This window comes from Macrobrachium nipponense, chromosome 1, assembly GCF_015104395.2.
Source record: "Macrobrachium nipponense isolate FS-2020 chromosome 1, ASM1510439v2, whole genome shotgun sequence".
NCBI classification, from domain to species: domain Eukaryota; kingdom Metazoa; phylum Arthropoda; class Malacostraca; order Decapoda; family Palaemonidae; genus Macrobrachium; species Macrobrachium nipponense.
In genome coordinates this window covers 4,842,995-4,863,824 of record NC_087200.1, presented here as the reverse complement: position 1 = coordinate 4,863,824, position 20,830 = coordinate 4,842,995, and the positions used below count along the sequence as shown (strand labels likewise).

Genomic DNA, 20,830 nt, shown 5'->3' with positions numbered 1-20,830 from the left:
GCTTTTTCCAAGTCGAAGAAAACCGTGATAAAGTGGTGCTTAGAGGCAAAGGCTTCACATATTGCAGGCTCCATTCTAACTAAGATATCAACAGTGGATCGCATACTGCGGAAACCACATTGGGCCCGGAGAGAAAAAGTTTCCTTGCTCTAAATACCACACTAAACGAGCATTCACCATTTTCTCCATTAGTTTACACAAACAAGATGTTAGGGCAATTGGGACGGATAATTTCCTACGAAAGAACTATCCTTTCCAGTCTGACAAAAGGAAGGACTCTTGCTAGTTCCCAACATAAAGGGTAGTAATGCTCTTTATAAATGTTTATTATATACTGAGGATAAATCTTTTAGTATTCGAGCAGCATGCTTGATCATAGAATATAAAATTTCATCAGGACCAGGAGCAGATTCTTTACACTTTGAGAGAGCCAATTCAAATTCTCTCATAGTAAATGGAATATTATAAGACTCCTCTTTATTTGTTGTGAAAATCAAGATAATACTGTTCCATTTGTTTTCTGCTGTTTGCATATGGTTTCTATTATCTTTTTTAGATATTTTAGCAAAATGTAGGGCAAACTCATTTGACACTACTTTTGGATCTCCTACATTTATGCCATTTATTTTTAATACAGGTGGTTGGCTAGTACAAACTTTCCTGCTATTTTCTTCTTATCTTCTTCCACACTAATGTGATGGGAGTTTTGCAATTTATGGAAGAAATGAAGTTTGTCCAAGATTTTCTTCGTGCATTTTTAATTTCAAACCTAAACTTTGCCCTAGCCTTACGAAACTCTACCAGGTAATAGTTACATTTCCGTCTTTTATATCTAGTAAAACAAGATCTCATAGTTCTATGGGTTTCATGGCATTTTTTTGACCACCATGGCACTGGTCGGCGCATAAATAGACCTGATGTTCTTGGAACTGACTGAAGTCCAGCTGCAAATAAAGTAGTTATTAACAATTCAATAGCATCCTCTATGCATTCAAATTCCTCTGCTGTAGCTTCGATTGAACTATGCACTTCAAAATTTGCCCAGTCAGCTCTTTTTACACTCCAACGGGGTAATCTTGGACATGGAGGACTTGATCCAGTGCTAACAACAATTGGGAAGTGATCACTACTGTACTTATCATCGATCACTCGCCAATTGAAGTCCATAATGGCATCGGCACTACATTTGACAAGTCGATGGCTGTGATGTACCGGTCTGTACATGGAAATGGGTGGGTTCTCCAGTGTTTAGAACACCAACATTTTCACTTTCAATAATGGATGACAGGCAATTTCCTCTCTCATTAGTAATTAAATCCCCATAAAGGATTTCTTCCATTCATATCACTAGGATGATGAAAGGCAGAGGAAGCTGTCTGATGAGATTACAGAAATCAGTACTAGGGAAAGCTACATTTGGTGGAAGATATACAGAACAAATTGTATATTTACGAGCCAGAAACAATTGCACTGCAACAGCTTGCAAAGAAGAATTAACAGGAAAATGCTTGTGTGGAGTATCATGGCGAACATATAACATTGCTCCACCCTGGTTTCTATTATTTTGATTTAGATCTGAAATGGTAAGCAACCAATTCTTAGGGCAAGGAATAAAATCACTGCTGAGCATAGTCTCCTGCAAAGCTAGCAAACAGGAGACACTCAAAAATTAGCATTTTGAGCTCCTCCCATTTAGCTCTCAGGCCCTGACAATTCCACTGAAGAAAATTTAAGAATTTACTTGAGTTTAGAGGCCTTGATAATAGGGCCTCTTTGAAGATATTTTGTCTTCGTAGGGTTGCCAGGAATTTGGGGAATCCTGCTTTGCTTTTTCTTAGAGGGAGACTGCCTGCCACCCTCAGCCTCCTTTCTTTTTGGGACTGGCATTGCTACCTGCATACAGGAAGCAACTTCTGGTTCTTGGCTGGCTGCCTCTGTAGCTGGTGTTCCAGGCTCCCAAGAAGCCATTGCATCAGCCAAGGAGGGCGACTCCCCAAAAGAGGCATGCACTCAGGAAGGACAGATGTATATTCCAAATTACTTACACCAGTCAAAACTGATGCTGCTTCCAAAGAAAACTGATGGACATCAGCCAAAGCTAATGCTGCCTCCGAAGAGGTTGATGCATCAGCCAAGGCTGATGCTGGCCTCCAAAGAGGCCGTCACCAGACAAAGCTGATGCTGCCTCCAAAGGGGCTGGTGCACCAGCCAAAGCTGATGCTGCCTCCAAAGAGGCTGGTGCACCACCCGAAGCTGATGTTGCCTCCGAAGAGGCCAGTGCTCCAGCCAAAGCTGATGCTGCCTCTGAAGAGGCCAGTGCACCAGCCAAAGCTGATGCTGCCTCCAAAGAGGCCGGTGCACCAGCCAAAGCCGATGCTATTTCCAAAGGGTTTTGCACATCAACCAAGGATGATGTTGCAGTCGTAGACATTTTAATTTGAGCTTTACCCAAGTTGTTTTTGCTGCTACTTCCGTTACATTGGGATTTTTGAATGTTTACCACCATTGTTTTCTAAATGAGTTTGAAATAGTATTCGAATTAACTTTCCTCCTTCTCAATTGTTGTCTATTTGCAGCAACACTTGCAAAAGATACCCCTGGTCTTATATATTTGTTCAGTACTATTCTTCTGGCTTCTGCAAAAATAACTTTCTCAAGGACTCTAGTATATTGTACTTCTTTCTCAAAAAGGAAAACATCACATGAGTTCGAGGATGACTGGTGTGCTTCCCCACAATGAATGCATTTTGGTTCAGCATGGCAATCACCATGCTCAACTTCTCCACAATTTATACAAATTGCAGGGTTTCCTTGCAACTTGGATCTACATGACCCAATTATATGCCTATATTCCTGACAGTAAAAACACCTCCTGGGTCTCGCACGTACTGTTTCACTTTATATCTGTACCAAGCTGCTTTGACAAAATTTGGTAATTTAGAAGAATTGAAAGTTAATAATAACTGTGGCATAGGACACAATGCCCCATTTACTTTCTTTTTCAGTCTTTCCACCTTCAATACCCCCTGATCTTTAAGTTCGTCTTCCAGTTCCTCTTCAGGATGAATCATAAGATGAGGAGCATATATAATTCCTTTGGTATGATTGAAGGTATCATGTGGTTTACATTCGCTCTGAACTCCTCCCAGTAAACTCAGAGATTTCAATTTCTCACTTTCTTCTAATGATCTAGTCTCTACCAAAAGCTTATTTCTACCATGTGGCAATATCCTTAAGGGGCCTTCCCTCCCACAGCATTTTACATATCCCTATGTAACTTGTTCAAAAATATTCATAACTTTATCCTACAAAGGTAATGGTTAGATATTTATCAAACTCATTAGGGACACATCCTCCAGATTCTTCTAAGGATTTTCTTCCTACAAAATTTCTTCTCCCTTGATGGGGAATATATGGTGCCAGTGTAACCACTGGTTTGAAGAGTCCTTCCCATGTCTGGTTCCGTGCAGTGGTCATCAGGATTTTGGGGTTTTAAGTTCTTCATATAATGATAATTAGCAGATTCGTCTAGGTTTTCCCCATACCCACCATGGAGCCACATTTAGAGGATGCAATTCCCTTACTGGGGCACCCTAGGGGTACAACCTAGATATACACCCCACATTCAGTACCTTGAGGGTCGTCAGTCCATCGAGATCAGACCCAGCACCGAATGCAGGGTTTGACATAAAAGTTTCCCCTCGCTCGACCACGTTGGGTACTCCAGTTCTACGGGTGGAGAGGCATGCCGTCCCACTCCACCCTCCCTCAACTCCAAAGAACAGTAAGAGCAAGTCCAAATTCATGCTAAGGTCATCAACAAAATCCATCCGGACAGAGGAAGGAGAGAAATAATGAAAATAGGAGGAGGTGATACAGAGTACCAGGATTAGTCAGGATGCTCTGAATTGACCTTAATGGCATGGCAGTACCTACCGGGATGAATAAATCACCCCGCCACCATCGCTCAATTCTTCATTGCACCACGCAAGCCCCCGCACTACAGCAAAGTTCCTGGTCACAAGGGGGGAACCTGTTACTAGCAAGCACACAGTCGACTCCTGTTGGTACAGTTGTATGGGTCTAAAGCTATGCAAGGATCCAAAAGAATTGGCTTTCGTCCTGTAACCATAACGTAACAATTTTCCCTTTGTTGTCTGTTAATAGTGATATCAAATACTATATAACATTTGGGGAACCATCTTGTGGAATCTGTAATACAGGTTCATTATAGATCATAAATTGTGCTAACTTCAGTTCATATTATTATTATTATTATTATTATTATTATTATTATTATTATATTATATTTGAGTAGAAGCAACCTATTATGGAACAAGAACACAGGGGTCATTCATTGACTTGAAATTCAAGTCTATGACCCCACAATGCAGCCGTTGTATTAGAATACTTTAACGAATGGTATATCCTGCTCGCCAGGAATCGAATAAAATGTCTACAAATCATCAGTCGTTACTTTTGTGAATGATGATACATCAAAACTCACATTATTGGCATGAGAAATGATACCATCCAATGGGTTTAGAGTATCAAACGATGCAGCCGTAACTGATTTTGATACAGAGCCAGTGATTTTTCATCTCCCTTGACATCTGAGTTGCATACCACGACATTATCCACTATACAAGCTGACCTAACATAAATAACACTCGAAAGCCATCTCTCCAACTGACCAAAGTGGGAGGAGCTTTTTTACCAGCTGGCATTTGAGGAGTTTCCATAACTCGATACGCTACAACATCGACCTCATTTTCTTTCTTCGCAGTTAAACAATAATGGTTTACAATACTGTGTTTAGGAGGTGGCCACGTGTTATCTCGAGGAGTCCCTTAGTTTTAACTCCTACATTTATTCATTTGGTCAAATACAGTAGTACGTTTTGTTATTCAAAACAGTTTCACAGAAATAAATGATCAAACACCCCCAAAGTAATTATGAAATAGATAAATACGCTGTACATTACCTGACACTAATTGTATATGCAAAATACTTAATCAAGATATGATTGCAAAAATAGACGAGCAAGGAGTTTTGTACTGTGCAGATAAACTATTAATAGCAAATTATAACGTTTAGAAGAGCCTGAGCTACATGCGGATTGGGAAATTTTATATCCTGCCAATGAAGACAGTCCTACCGCTTCAACATAGGATTGACAACTCTTTCAGAAATATATTTTCAGGTAATCGAAACTCAGGTCAGGAAAGGTCAGTGCAATGAAAATGCTGGTTGGCATGAGTATTGTCAAACAAATAGGAAAACAATTAGCTTCAGTAAACAAAACATGAATATTAGTAACGGTTTACACAAATACGCATAATATACATTGTGGACAACTTATGCAACTTACATATCACAATATATATATATATATATATATATATATATATATATATATATATATATATATATATATATATATATATATATATATATATATATGTATATATATATATATATATAGGTTATATAATTATATACATATATAATATATATATATATATACATATATATATATATATATATATATATATATATATATATATATATATATATATATGTAAAAAGTACATATACGTATATGATTCCCAATACTATGATATTCGTTACAACATTAAAAGGAATGTATATTTTGTTATGACTGCAAGAGTTCTTCATATACCTGTTCTTATTGTGCTTACGGGTTTGCTTATCGAGACGCCACCTTACTCGTTTTCCTCTCTTGTTCTCTTCTGTGCTTCATTTCGATGTCAGTCAAACATGTGAGCACCATGGTAAAAATTCTAATTTTGAAAGCAGACTGCAGGTTTTCAGGAACATTGTAATTCCATATAACGTGTTAATCTGCTGCAATTTGCATAGATCAAATCAAAACACATCGATCCCAGACTAGCTCTCCCTCACGAATAGACATTGATTCATTTGCGCTATCACACGTAATCGGGCTTTGTTTGCTAACTGATTAATTGTAAAGGGTGAGATCCATTAATCAGGATCTGCCGTTGAAAAACAATGTCTATAGATTCTCTTTTATAGTATCACATTACTTTTGTGATTTTTATCAGTACTCGGCAAACATCAGCTTCCACGCTAGAATTCATTTTCCAGTATCATATTATTTGCCGCACAATTTCGAATATTGTTTCAGTGTTAATGCGAGGCGGGGGGCTAATCCCATTTGTTTACTGTCGTTAACATACATCCATTGATGATGAAGCGATATTGTTCATTTCAGCCCAGTCTGGTGAGTTTGTTAAGTAGAATTTACATCGTTCTGATTGGTGTCGTTGTGTAGAGGCCAGTTGACGAAAGCAGAACTTCATTTGTTGCGGGGCTCTCTTGCCATTTTAGTTCTCGATTGCTGAATGGCTTGTGCATTGTGACACTTGAATAATTTTGATGGAAACAAATTGCTTGAAAGTGGAAATTGAGCGTTACCCATAACCATACCGGAATTTTAGAGTACTATTTACAGTCAAATTCCTATTTTATTCTTTTAATGAGTTGTATTGGGTTACTCTTAACAAAAGTCCTACAAATCATCAATCGGTACTTTTGTGAATAATGATACAACATCAAAACTCACACGCACAGAATCGCCATTAATCTGCACATTATTGGCCTCAGAAATGATACCATCCAATGGGTTTAGAGTATCAAACAAGTAAATTTGTTAAATTGTATGAAGCGGAACCAACAGAGTTAGTAATTGGCCTAGGGGGAGAATTTTTGTGCGTTTCTATCACTTCATACCAAAATGATTACGATGATATCACAATACCTTTTTATCTGGTCTTCATTAACCATTGATAGTTCTTTCATAAATTTTGGAAATTACTTTGTACACTAGCTAAAGCATTTTTCTAGAATTTAATTCTTTGTATGTATTTTAGTCACTCAAAAGACTTTTATATTTTTCCTACGTAGCCATTTTTACTCAAAATGACTAGTGCACCAGACGATTCAATAATGGCACCCATGAATGATCCCAGACTCTTTGGGTTCTCTTTTGGGTGACAATAACCCCCATGAGGAGTGAATGAGCTTCTAATGCAGTTTATATAGGAGAGCTTCCCTGCCTCACCCGAATTGAAACTTGCAAACTACGTCGGTCTCAGTTTCCTCGAATACCCTGAGGTTTACAATGTCACTCATCGCAAAGGTGGATGTCAGGTTTGGGTGGGAGGCTGAAAGCTTTCTGTAGCCTGCTGCTGTAGTTTTGGTATTCTTGTCTCTGAGTTGAAGCGGTTTCTCCACGACCATCCGGGATGTTCATACGTCATTCCATGTTTTGATACTGCTTTCATTTTTTCAAATGCTAATGCACACGTGGGATATACAACTCACTGGAAACATTACCACCACATGCGTGCACGTGCGCACACACATGCATCCCACCCCTTTTCATCCCCCCCCCCTCCCTATTGGAGCTGAACATGGATTTCAGGGGCATTAGGAATGTCACTATTCATCTCAGCAACCTCAAAAACTATGGATTAATCTTTAATGGCTGTCGTTTTCAGTTATTTTTACTTTCACCCCTTTCCAGCCTCCTTCCCCACCATCCTTTGGTGCCAGTGATGTCTTTCCGGCACAGTAATCTCTCCCCAATGCTAAGATATGTGTATAATAAGTTTGCTTGAAATTGCTCAATGCTTGTAAAAGTGTATGTGGCACAAGCATACTTACAAACAACCATTTACTCATACAAATGAGAGAGAGAGAGAGAGAGAGAGAGAGAGAGAGAGAGAGAGAGAGAGATAACCCAGGGAAACCTGAGGAATCGAGGTTGGTTCTGCTGACGATAGATTAAGGACAGGAAGACAGATTAATTCCAGATCCAGGATCTGGAAGAGAAAGTCCAGACAGAGGCACCAGCGGAATCGAGAGGGATTCCATTTACTTCATTCCATTTGGACCGCCCTCTAGTTGGGAATTTGGGAATGCTGGAATAGGATGTTATACCGGACTAAGGCCTGCATCAAAGCTATCTTGAGTATGAGAGTTAACGTTGCGAGACGAACGTCACTGTCGTTATTTGATATTAAATGACCTAATATGCGTCATTTCTCTTCATAAGTAATTTATATATAAAACTTTATAAACTTTGTTTCCTTTAAAAATCTAACACTAAAAAGTGAGAATGGAAGAAAGGGGATGGTTAAGAAATTTGTGTAAACAGCTAAATGAATTGTAAAGAAAACATTTGTACTACTGTGGCTTTTGCATTAGCCGAATAATTGTCTACATTATTTATTACATTCTACAGAAGGCCTTGTTTTTTTTATTCTACATATTATAGTATACGTCCAAGCGAAACGAGGTTTAGTTGTAAGGGAAATTTTCCTGTTGTTGTATAGGAGTGCGTGTTTGTGTGTGTGTGTGCGCGCGCGCGTGTGAAGTAAGCACGCGTGTTGGAGGTTGGACAGAAAAATCAGCGATCTTGCGTCCTACATAATGAACATTCTGATCATTTTTGTGTATAAACTACTGCATGTAGTTGCAGACATCTGCATATTTATGCTCTTAAATATAGTGATGTGTGACATTTAAAGAAACTTGCTATTCGTAATGTTTCTTCATTTCGTGTTTCCCTCTAGAGATGATCTCTATCTCAGTTTTTGGTTACGTTACGACATTTATCGTGTACTCATGAAAGTCATCCAAATATTCTGCACTGTTGTAAAGCGAAGTAGGTAAGATTCGTTACGCCCACTTCTCGTTCGCTTGTTATTTCATATAAATATAAGTATCAAGAAAAAGCAAGGTTATGAGTGGGCTTACAAAAGACCGGGGAGAAATATTTTGACGTTGTTTCTCCCAACGCCTCCCTCCTCCCTCCGTAAATCTTTGAGGCTGTCAATTTGGTCCTGTTGTAGTGAGCGCGGCGGTTGGACGACGTGTGTCGTTCCGTCATCCTTGTGTCATCATTAGACCGGCTGTTCGTTTTTCCCCAGTCCTTGCGGAGATTGCTGCAAGAAGATTGGGGATCATTGTACTGCATCATTTGTTTATTCATTGTTTCATGTATTAATATGAATTTGTTGCCTGTTTATTATTTGACTCTAGTTGCTTTTTAGTTTAATGTAAAAGGTAACAGTTGTGCCGACTTTGTCTGGCCGTCCGTCCGTCTTCCCTTAGATCTCGAAAAACTATTAAGGCTAGAGGGCTGCAAATAGGTATTTTGATCTTCCACCCTCCCATCATCAAATATTCCAAATTGCAACCCTCTAGAGTAAGTAACTGTTATTTTATTTAAGGTTAAAGTTAGTTATGGATCGATCATACATCTGGCAGCGCTTTCCGGAGCTATGGGACACACCCACATTCTTCCGCTTCTGGTCATAGTTGATGTTGATGGTTGTATACAGTATTATACGCTGTACAGAATACTCGATTGCGCTGATGAAACTTCGGCGTAATTTTTACTCGTCTTTTGTATTTAGTATTGTACCTTTCAAAGGTCTTTATTTGCAAGAAGACATTTTTATAAATGTTCATTCGGTTACATTTTATTTGGTAACATTTCGACTATTCATTCATCTCTATTTTTTCGGGATTCTAAGACTTGGGTTCTCAATTTTTAAACTCTATGTTTTAGATTCTTTGACAGCAGCTCCCAACTCTCTCTCTCTCTCTCTCTCTCTCTCTCTCTCTCTCTCTCTCTCTCTCTCTCTGTCAAGATGTGTATTATACTCGCTCTGATATAAATGACACGAGGAGTTTGTAAGCTGCAGAATTTCGGCATATTTAAAGTTTTTATGAAAGGCTTATATTATGTTAATAAAGTGTATAAAAAGAAAAAGATGTGGCCTCAAGCACACTCATCTTTTTGATTTTGTAAATAGAAAATGTTAGAAGAGTTTTACGATAAGAGTCAAAATGGAAAGAAACGAAAGTTACGTTGGTATCATTTATTCTGTTTGAATATTCATAAAGGACATAACGGGCCACCTGAAATAAAGTATCACGAATATGCTGCGTGGAATTTCATTTAGCTCGATCTGCATAAAAGCTTTTTATATTTAGCGTAGTAACGCTTTATAACTACTGCAAAGACACACACACACACACACACACACACACACACATATATATATATATATATATATAATATATAATATATATATATACACCATATACTATATCTATCTATCTGTCTATCTATTTATCTATCTATCTGTCTATCTATCTATCTATCTATCTATCTCTATCTGTATATACATATACTATATCTATCTATCTGTCTATCTATTTATCTATCTATCTGTCTATCTATCTATCTATCTCTATCTATATATATATTTAGTAGATATATATATAATATATATATATATATATATTAATTATAGTATATATATATATAATTCCATATTCACACGCTCGCGCGTTTGTGTATGTATGTGTTTAATGAAGAAATTATTTTAACCTACAAGATGCAACTGGAGAGATTTTAGGAAGAGTGACTGCGTTCCAATGTTGATGTAATTAGTACCCGGTATACTTAGAAGTGCTGTTGAATGTAGAGGAAAGAAGAGTTGAAGAGGTTAGTGTAAAATTAAGAATGCTTGTGGAAGAGATGCTTGAAGATATCAAGGGTAATAAAACTCTGAAGAGTGGAGAGGGGCCAGGAGCTGATGGGATTACAAAGGAAATGGCAAACTGAATGACTGGCAAGTATATGCAAGGCTTATCTGGATGAAGGAGTTATCCGGAGAAATGGGTCAGACAAATTATGATGCCTCTTCAGTTTAACGTTAAAGGTGATAGAGGCGACTCTAAGAATGTTCTTTGTATGACAGAAGGTTATGAAAACCGTACTGCCGTGCTGGGATTAGGAGACCACTGGGGCCAAGAGAACGTTTTCTTTTGTTCCCATTCAGGCTAAAGGCAAGGAGTGGTAAACTTGTCCTAGAAGTAGTATCAGGAAATCTAGAAACTCTTAGGTCATTGCTCTTAGTAAAAGACATGAATTATGAAATATGAGTTATATCTTTCTGTGCGTTCATGTAGGTAAGTGTATCCTGTTGTGTGCTTGGTTATGCTTGCCCTTGCAGATAACATCTGTTACTTGAGCACAATGCTATTATGTTCACGGACTCTCATATAAGTGATTGCTTCTTTTGATTCGGTTTATATGGATTTAAACTTTAATTTGGACTTGTGAACAATTAATGGAACTTATTTCACATCTTCCATAGCTCGAGAGTTGTCTGAATTCCAAGGAGGCTAACACTAACACTTGGCTCAAAATATTCAGTAATAGGTAGTTAGTTGTAGTTCACATAGGTTCTCAATTTGAGCATATTAAAGTTTCATCTCTAGAAAAAGCACTTTGCCATGGAGTCCAAGTGAAGTGCTTTTCCTTCAGAGCTTGTTAATCTCAAAACTTATGTAAAAAGGTGAAAACGAGGAGAGGGAAGGTGATCTGGCTGCCTCGATGGTGGCCTTAAAAGTAAAATAATTCATAACAAAGATATAATGGACATTTGTGTAATGTTGATTCCATAATCAGTAATCCAGCCGATGCCTATTTCAGCCAGATCTGATCCACTTTTCATCCGGTTTGCTCATCTGCCTGTTCATCCTTCCGTTGATCCACTGATCAAATACCGTCTAATTTTGCTGACTTTGCAAATGGATAACGATTAGGCCTAAGAATAGGCCTACAGTCCTTGCCGACGTTCGACTTCATCATAGCGAGTGATTTTACAAGTAGCAGGTGCTCTCTCTCTCTCTCTCTCTCTCTCTCTCTCTCTCTCTCTCAAATCTCTCTCTCTCTACAGAAGTAACTTCAGGTTGCAAACTAAATTGGCTATCGAGTGTACACATTTTTCCTTTTCTTTTTAACCGAGGGAAACTGCTCGTTGCCTTTTGTTTGATGAACAAAGAAGGAAACGAAAGGGAATGAACTTCCGAGATGAATAACAAAGAGAGAGAGAGAAAGTGAAAGATGAACTGTAGAGGAAGGAAAACAAGAGAGAGAGAGAGAGAGAGAGAGAGAGAGAGAGAGAGAGAGAGAGAGAGAGAGAGAGAGAGAGAGAGAGAGAAACTAACTGACTGACTGACTTGCATTCCCCTCCTACACTTTGAAGTGTTTGTATATCATTATCTTAACAAGCAGACACGGAAAACGAAAAAAGTTGGACGTAATATTTTGATAACGTAGAGATACATGATGATGACTTTTTTGCTATTTTTTAGCATCGAAATATATTTCAAACGCGTTTTTCAATTATCTTACCGATAACCTCTACGTAAATGTTGGTCCAGTCATTTGACTGAAATCAAAGATAATTTACGAATATTCTGAATAGTTGATTATAATAGTCCTAATATGAAATGTTTGAAATAACGTAAGATTTTAGTATTTTATTTCATAGATAGATTGTATAAGATTAATTTAAGTAGTAGATTTGATTATGAATCTCTGAATAACGGCGTTTCATCAGGCGTCTCTTGTCTTTATTGATTAAAGGTTGAAGGCCACATAATTTGATGCTGTAATCGCACCATATTAAAGGGGGAAAATACGCCCTGGTTTAAAAGATTATTATTATTATTATTATTATTATTATTATTATTATTATTATTATTCAGGAGATAAACCCCTATCCACATGGAACAAGACTAAGGGGCCATTGACTTGAAATTCAAGCATCAAAAGAATATGGTGTTCATTCGAACGAAGTTACAAAAGATAATAGGAAATAGAGAAATAAGAGATTATGTACTAGAAAAGATAACTAGGAATAGATAAAAATATGCATAAATTAGTGGAAGATTTCGAACATGTAAAAACAAAAGCGGGGAGAGAGTTGCAATGACCGTAACTGGAAGGATAGACGAATTTACAAACACTCCTAGACTACTGATTTCCCAAATGCAAATGAGTTATTTTGATCCGACGAGTGTTCCAAGGACCCCATACCAGAGGAAAGTCGCTCTCCAACTTGACGTATAGTGCGGTAAAAAAAAATTGGCAATACTGTGATAATATTGAAGGGTATAATTATATATTGATTATAGTTATTGGGTTTTTTTGGGTAATGTTTCCAATGATTGTATGACAACGATGATGATGTTTACTATTATTATCCTTCGGATGATGTTTATTATTATCCTTCAGGCATCCTGCATCCCAAGACTAGGCAGATAAGTTTGTGTTGGGCAAGGATACTAGAAATGGTTTGGAATCCACTCACAGTAAATCAGTAAATATGTTACTGACATTTACAATTAGCCAACAACGTGAAATTCCGGGAATATAAACTTCATAAGTGGTCTTCTTCACTGTTCAAATCTCAGTTACTGACCTTTTAATAATAAATTGCTTTACTCTGAGTTTTGTCTTTCTGTCAGTTGAATTAAATGGGTTATGTCCATACGTTAAGCTATAGGTTAAGTTTAGTTCTTTTTTTCGGCATGCAGGGTCTTCTTCCCTGCTGGTTCCCAGTTTTATATGGGGTTGCCGTTTCCATCTATTTCTATCCTACCTGATATCTAAGCAATTCTAATTAATTTTGGATGTTTTGAGCATTCTGGATTATTCCGAGTGTGCTTTTTTATTTCCAAATTCCTTAATTTATGAGCTATTCTGAATTGTTATTGGTCTTCACAGTACAATTAAAATATTTATTTTATTTGCCAGTTTTTAGATGTGATAATGAAAGAGAAACTTGCTTTAATTAAACGTTGACATTTGTTATTGCTCTTGTTTTTCTGATAGAAATGACAACGGTATATTAACGGCCACTATAAATTCTGCAATAATGGCTGTCATTCATTAAAGTTCATTGTCATTGTATAGTCTCTTGAAAGGTTTGTATATATGTACATATCTTTCAACAGTTAGCCTTTTCCTGGAATATGTACGTCTTTACCACAATGCTGCTACTTCGCCATTCATCACTGTAGATGCCAAAACGAGCATGAACCCACTGTTCAAGGCAGTTCCTGTTACGTTCGTACACAGACCCCCTTTATTTGATTGAAAACACAGATGAAGAATATTTTTATTTTGCTTCCATTTAGTCGACTTAGTTTATTTGAACAGCAAGTATTAATACTATAATATATATATGTATATATATATATATATATATATATTTATATATATATATATATATATATATATATATATATATATATATATACATATATATGATGGATACGAGATTTAGTAGCGGATACCCTTAATATTAACATTGTTTTATTAGGAGTCCATTAAAGCTATTTTAATGCACATTCAGCATTCAGGTGTATTGTTATGTAGTGCATCTAAGCTTCCTTTATGTTTATATATGCGGAAGACTACTGATATCATCCTTTCCCCCTTCCGTCAAATGTAGGCCCACCCCCACCAGACCCCAGCCCCCCACCTCCCACCCCACCCCCATCCTCCACCTTTGTTTCCACCAGTCCTATTGTAAGCATAGCCATATTGGTCCCTGGTCACATTGACCTCTCTACAAAAAAAATCCTAGCCATTAATTTGTATCGGAAAAGGAGAGAGAGAGAGAGAGAGAGAGAGAGAGAGAGAGAGAGAGAGAGAGAGAGACTTGAAGCGCAACTCATGGAGGAGTTAAGGACACGTTTTCTTCAAAATTGATCTGTTCAGTTGTAAAGGTATGGAAATTGCTCTAATGAGACGCGACTTTATGAAGTTTTCTATATTTACATCGTGAGTGAGTGATACATTTCGTGCCTGATTGATTCAGATACTAAATTTTGCATAATGGTAATGTGATTAAATTAGGAATCATCTTACACCTAAGATTATTAAATTAGGAATCATCTTACACCTAAGATTATTTGTACATCAAACAGACAGGATTAAGTATAGTTGTATTATACTGTTGGTAGTAAGGTAATCTGTATCTTGAAAGCAAAACATTTCTGTAGGTTGGCGTAGACCGTGAGCCAAACGATAGTAAAAGTCATGATGTGCAGAAAGGATAAATTTAAAGTAACTGATGGGACCTTCCTTACTATTCAGAATTATTTTAGAGGTCCCATTTCATTAGTCTACTGTACGGATAGAACTTCAAGGATTTTCAGTGGGCCTTTCGTGGAATTAAGCATAAAATAATTGAAATTTAGTGTCACACTTCGAACTTCAGTGTACCGTATTGATAACTTCGTGGGTCACTCGTAGAACTTATGCGTATCAATAACTTCCATGACGCCTATAGAAAGTTAAGATAACACTAATTGAGTTCGCTTGTGTATTGGGAACTTGGGTGTACCACGTTGATGGCGCCAGCTTCTCACTTTGCCTCGTAATAAACTCGCCTCATGTGCTGCTCTTGGTGAGCACTGAACATAGTATTGAAGAATTCGCTCCATCCTCCCATCCGTACCCGGACAAGTCCGTATTTTTCTGGCATTTCAGTGGCTTTCTTGTAAGTGGATTCATCGGCGCATGTCACTGTATTGATAAGGAAATAAAATGTCAAACTGAAATAATTAGTAATGTAGGGAAACAGAAGATGTCTTTGCATCACAAGTGATATGTAGAATTTTAAGTATATAAATGCGTAAAAATTGAAAAAGACCTTTAGCCTCTAGTTTTAACTAAAAAGATTGAAATTTGATTGTCATTTCTTCAGCTGCTACGATTTAAGCGACTAATTCCGTTGTGGTTAGGCCTAACAGTATCATCAGAATTAAGTTTCGAGGGAAAACTTGGGATTCGAGTGGACGTAATTAAACTTAGTCCGTTAACAGATGGTAAGGTTTTTTTTTCATTTAGACTTCATTGTCGGAAATTCCTAAGTTATATACATATTAAATCAAAAGATAGTGTTACTTAAAATGTAATCGGTTGAGCAAAGTACTATACCTTGATGTTATTCATAACTGTCCTGGTTTTGAAAATCATGCAAATATTACGGTAAAATACAAAAGTTAATATTAATATCAAAATTGTCGTGGTTTCATACTTGACGAAAATCACCTCGGTATTGGTAGTCAGAACTTAGCTAAAAAAATGAATAAACATATATATACGTATATGTTTTTTTTATTTTTTTACCTGTGAGAAGGTTTCCTCCAATATGACCTTCTTGCTTGGAGAACATGTATATCAACTTGACTAAGTCATCTAGGGAAAAGTCTTCAGAAACATTCAGATCTATTTCAGCACCACAGCTAAAACCATCATTAATAGCAGGGTAGTCCCAGTTTTTCATAGACCTGCAATGAAAAAGGAAAGAACTTATCTTCTCAAAAGTTGTAGGTTGTAGGTAATATTTAACTATTGTAATTGTGTTCTGCCCTTGCAGTATCACTTTGAGAAATGTTGTTTTCAATATTACATAATGAATTTTTATGGCAATACTCTGGTCAGAACAACATACTAACTTGAAAATGTTGCAGTGTGGTGGATTTGGGTTTAAGTCCTGAGGAGCAGGAACAGCACTGAAGTCAGAGGCTATTGGCATTCCTTCTCTTCGTCCATCAGCTGAAGCTCCACAAGCTAGGCCCCATCCTACATATCCTTCAAATGTACCACTGCCAGGGGTGAATAAAAATTCAAAAGGGACTCCTGGGATTGAATACCTCTTTTCAAGATCTTGAATCAAACCCTGCAAAGGCGTATTTGTGTCTTCATTGTAAACAACCTCGTTGAAAGTTTGGATGATGAGGTCAGACAACCAGGCTACTAAGTTCTGTATTTCTTCATTTTCAGCACCCTTTTCTGTACCAAATTTATCTAACAGTAAAGCTTGATTGCGCAATATTTCAAAATGATCCTTTTTTTCCTTTGTTCTGATTGGGCCTACTATATTATCCACAAATGGTTCTTGCATTTGGAAACCCCAGTCACACTTGAGGCATTCAAGTAGTTGACTTAGGTGTGTAGTAGCTGAAGCTTCATCATAACACATTTTCTTGATGGCATACAGTGAGTCAATACAAGTGGAAAATCCAACAAACATGCAGCTCATTATGTGATACTTAGCACCTGCATTGTAGTGGTCCCGTCCACTTTCTAAGCATCCTTCAATAACTGAAGATAAAAGTGGCGTAGGACAATATTTCCAGATGTTCCCATAGTTAATCAGTACACCATACATGTTCTTCTCAACTTGCACACGGAGATGTTTTTTGAAGATCTCTTTAAATCTGTCGAATGTTTTGATATTATCTGGGTGAGGTGTTGGTACAGATGCAGCTGTTCCTTGAAGGAAGTTTGGACCAGATTGTATATACAGAGAGCCTTGATTCATAGTTAACTCAATAATCTGGGGAAGAGGTACATAAGCAAATGCAAACTCGGATTTTCCATCAACCATTGGCTCATAGCAACCATCACAAGCATAGTCTCTAGATTCTGCCAGAGAAACTGGGTTTTTCTGATGTGAACCAGATTTCAGGAGCCCAGGGCATAGTCTGTCATCATGGGGTAGAATTGGGTGAGCACCTCCACTTAATAATGCTTTTGCAGCCTCCACAATTAGATCTGCTGATATTCCTTTATGCAGACGTAAAGATAAACATGGGGCATTCAGAGGAAGTCGGCGTGCTGCTTTTAGACAGTACATAGTTATTTTGTTTGATCCTGGAATAGGATTATCATCATCTGTGGCCTTGTACCCCCCTACAGTCAGTTGCTGAACCCACTGATTAATAGAATCACCATTTGGAAACATACCATTGGTAGCATATGGGACTGCACAGCTACCCCATTTTGTCTGATCCACTACAAGATGGCGGTTCAGTATTACTCTTTCACTTAATTTGATCCAGAAGCAGTCTATAATATCTTGTGCCTCATCTGAAGAACATGTATTCTGATATTGCTCTAAGTACTGGTCAAATCTGCCAACAGCTACAGGCTCGCCAGTGAGATGTAAGCATGAATGGATTGTAAATACCATCTGTACTGCTTCAACAAGGGTATCGGCAGGCTTATGAGCCAGCTTTTTCATCCGCTGTGAGATTGTCCTTAAATTTTCCCTCTGTTCTTCTGAATATTCAGATTGGAGTGTAGATAAATGAGCAGCAAGTATGCTGTAATTTTCCATGTACATTTGGACCCCTTCCAATGCAAGGATTGTAGACTGATAGAACTCTTTTTGTGTCTGTGTAAGTCCCTTTGATTTTAGTCTTACAAAAATATCTGCAATTAAACCATCAAGGCCTAATGTTAAAACCTTTTGATGTTTAGGAGTTACATGTCCTACTCCAGAGTCTTCACTGAGTCCTGTCAGAAAAGCTCCTAACCTTTCCTTTTCGCTTAGGTAAGGCATGACAACTCTTCCAAGACCAAGGGAGAACCTTGGCATTCTCCCAACAATAATTTCATCAGGGTGAATATTGAAAAGATCTGCCTTCCAGCCATAGAATTTGTTTGGATCAGTCTTCATATTGCTAGTGGTGCATACTTCTCCAAGGGTTTTCTTAATGGCAAGACCTTTCCTTAGTGGAATGGAGTCATTTAGATGTGACTGTTCACTTAATTTCAGTGTGTCTGCCAGCGAAGGTATTTCAGGGGGAGTCTGTTGTTTGAACCACTGGTGATTCCATTGCTCAAAAGCATAGCCCAAAAGACGAAGGACTCTCTCTGATGGTGGGTCATTCTCTGAGTACTGCCCAGTTCCCATGACATGCATGTAATCTGTCTGGTTGTAGAACATTAAGCCATTTTTACTTCTTACATCCCAGTGAGGATCAAGGTCAACTGTGCATACTCCTTCATCATTAATTTCCAGTTCCTCCTTATTTGGTACATACCAGAATGTCCCCTCAATAGGAGCAAAGCAGCTGATTAGCTCATCAACTGTAATCTCACCATTGGGGGAGTTTGCCTGCACTCCAGCTAGATTTTCCAACAGTTCTACAAACGTATTTGTGGACTTTGTTATGGATAAGTAGAACAAGCCCTGTTCTCGTCCGTTACCTGTGTCAGATTTGCCGTAAGGCATGGACTGCCTGAAAACTCTCCGAAATCCTTTCAGAACATTGCATGGTGGAGGGAACTTGTCTACAAAATGAGCTCTGTTGATATGTCGTCTTTCGTAATCATTAGGTATGATGATATTTGTGTGAACTTTTCTACCTACCATATCTTCTTTCTGTGCTATAGTCTTTGATCCAAGGACCTCCCAGTTGATTTCAAATTTCTGTGTCATCATATATGTTCCCCCAGGTATTCCATTATTGTCACTGCTTACTAAAATGTGTGCACTAGTAGATACAGGATCTGAAAAGTTTCTGAGACCCTCCCTGAATAGTCCACCAAGAATTTTAGTGTTTCCATGTTCCACAGACTCTGTGACATGTAAGCTCTTAGCTATCCTAGTAGGTAGTTTGTCCTTCAGACGATTCAGCATCTGATTAGCACAGTCAAGTTCATCCGATTTTATGTAGAAGAAAACATCACCTGGGGTAGAAACAAACTTCTTCGAGTTCTTGGTAAGGTATTGCTCACCGGATCTCATTTCTAAGTCGGCCTTGCATCCCCATTTCTTCCAGAGTTCAGGATTGAAAGCCACAAGGATGCGTGTTCTTCCATTCATGGCGTTTGCCTGGGATTTCAGTTCCTTTAAGGCTTTCAGTATATCCTCCTTTGTTTTTCTGTCATAGTTTCTAAGAATGACGTTGACGAATTTTCCATACTTGTGCCGGAAGTCGAACAAACCTGTTTGGGCTAGTGACATTGGAGTCCCATCTTTTGCTTCTTCTGACATCTTTAGGATCTGCTGAGGTGGAAAAAGGGTGAAAATGTTTTCTCCATTTCTGCGAAATGTTACTGAAATTTCGTTCTAATCGGCAAAGCATTTGTTAGATTCTAAAGAATATGAAAAAGTAGAATCAACTTCTTCTTGCTTTAGGCATGACACAAAATAGTGTCATGGATTTAGTTTTTAATTTAATTTTATTCTTTTATGGTCATATGTTTTTAGATTTGAAGTCATGTGTTGAAGGACAACACATGACTTCTTATTATATTAAGTATATTTTGGCTTGGTTTCTTTTCTTTAGGTAGGTTTCTAGAGTTTTTTTTTTCTGGCATCGAAAGCATTTCACAGATATGTGATTTGATGTAATTTGATACACACACAACTCAAGTTGACTTTATAACATACACAACTCTAGTTGACCTTGTAGTGATGAATATAATTATGATTCAGAGTAGTGAAGTTAAACTCTTAAGCACAGCATATTTTTAGGTTTTATTTTTTTATAAATAACCAGGAAGTTATATATTTTGAAGGAATTTCATTATCATAACAGCGAGTAATGAAAAATTTCACTAAATGTGAACGAGGGAACTATATCATTATTCTAAAAAAAAAAATCCTAGTTAACTGATCGTTTTCGTGTAACTTCCATATTAAAAATTTTATTGGCTGCTTAAGTATTGCAGAGAAAAGTAGAGCTAAAATATTTAGGTTTGCTTACCTTTATGACCAATCTGATTATGTGCTTCGTTGATGCTCGGGCGTTACTGCCTGATCAGAGTTACAGTCTAACTCTTTATATGCCCGATTGCAATCGGATTTCGTAAAGCTGTATCAGATACTTCCGGTAGAATGTGCTTATGCATGTTATCGTTTACTTGAGAATTGTATCACAAAAGCCCCGATTGTTATTTCCGATATTTTTAGTAAGTTATCTCATTGACGTCATTAACAAGCGAGTTATCTGTCCATTCAGCTAAATTCTGAGTAATCAGAATTACCGAATTAGCACTCTCGAGATTCTCAAGTGATATGTGGATGTGTGAAAATTTGTTATTTTTTCTGAGTTTGGGTTAAGACGCGTTTCCGTTTCATGGTCTGCCGCATTTTCTGCCGTT

General features: G+C 37.5%; 2 protein-coding genes across 3 annotated transcripts; both read right to left on the bottom strand.

The window, feature by feature from the left end:
• Positions 1-2,837: 2,837 nt before the first annotated feature.
• On the bottom strand, positions 2,838-7,284 carry LOC135220368 (uncharacterized). Its single transcript, XM_064257586.1, has 3 exons — positions 7,106-7,284; positions 3,937-4,014; positions 2,838-3,213 (listed from the first exon to the last, which is right to left on the bottom strand). Exons 1-3 carry the CDS (start codon positions 7,282-7,284, stop codon positions 2,838-2,840), a joined length of 633 nt encoding a protein of 210 aa, XP_064113656.1.
• A 7,394-nt stretch (positions 7,285-14,678) lies between these two features.
• LOC135219100 (uncharacterized) lies at positions 14,679-20,539 on the bottom strand. 2 transcript variants are annotated; one of them, XM_064255542.1, is made up of 4 exons: positions 20,434-20,539; positions 16,387-19,730; positions 16,058-16,218; positions 14,679-15,451 (listed from the first exon to the last, which is right to left on the bottom strand). In XM_064255542.1, the coding sequence occupies exons 2-4, from the start codon at positions 19,716-19,718 to the stop codon at positions 15,291-15,293; spliced, it is 3,654 nt and encodes a 1,217-aa protein (XP_064111612.1). In that variant the 5' UTR covers positions 19,719-19,730; positions 20,434-20,539; the 3' UTR covers positions 14,679-15,290. The 2 variants fall into 2 exon arrangements, with proteins under 2 accessions (XP_064111612.1, XP_064111611.1); XM_064255541.1 differs by having other exon boundaries at positions 16,387-19,727; positions 20,434-20,499.
• Positions 20,540-20,830: the final 291 nt, after the last annotated feature.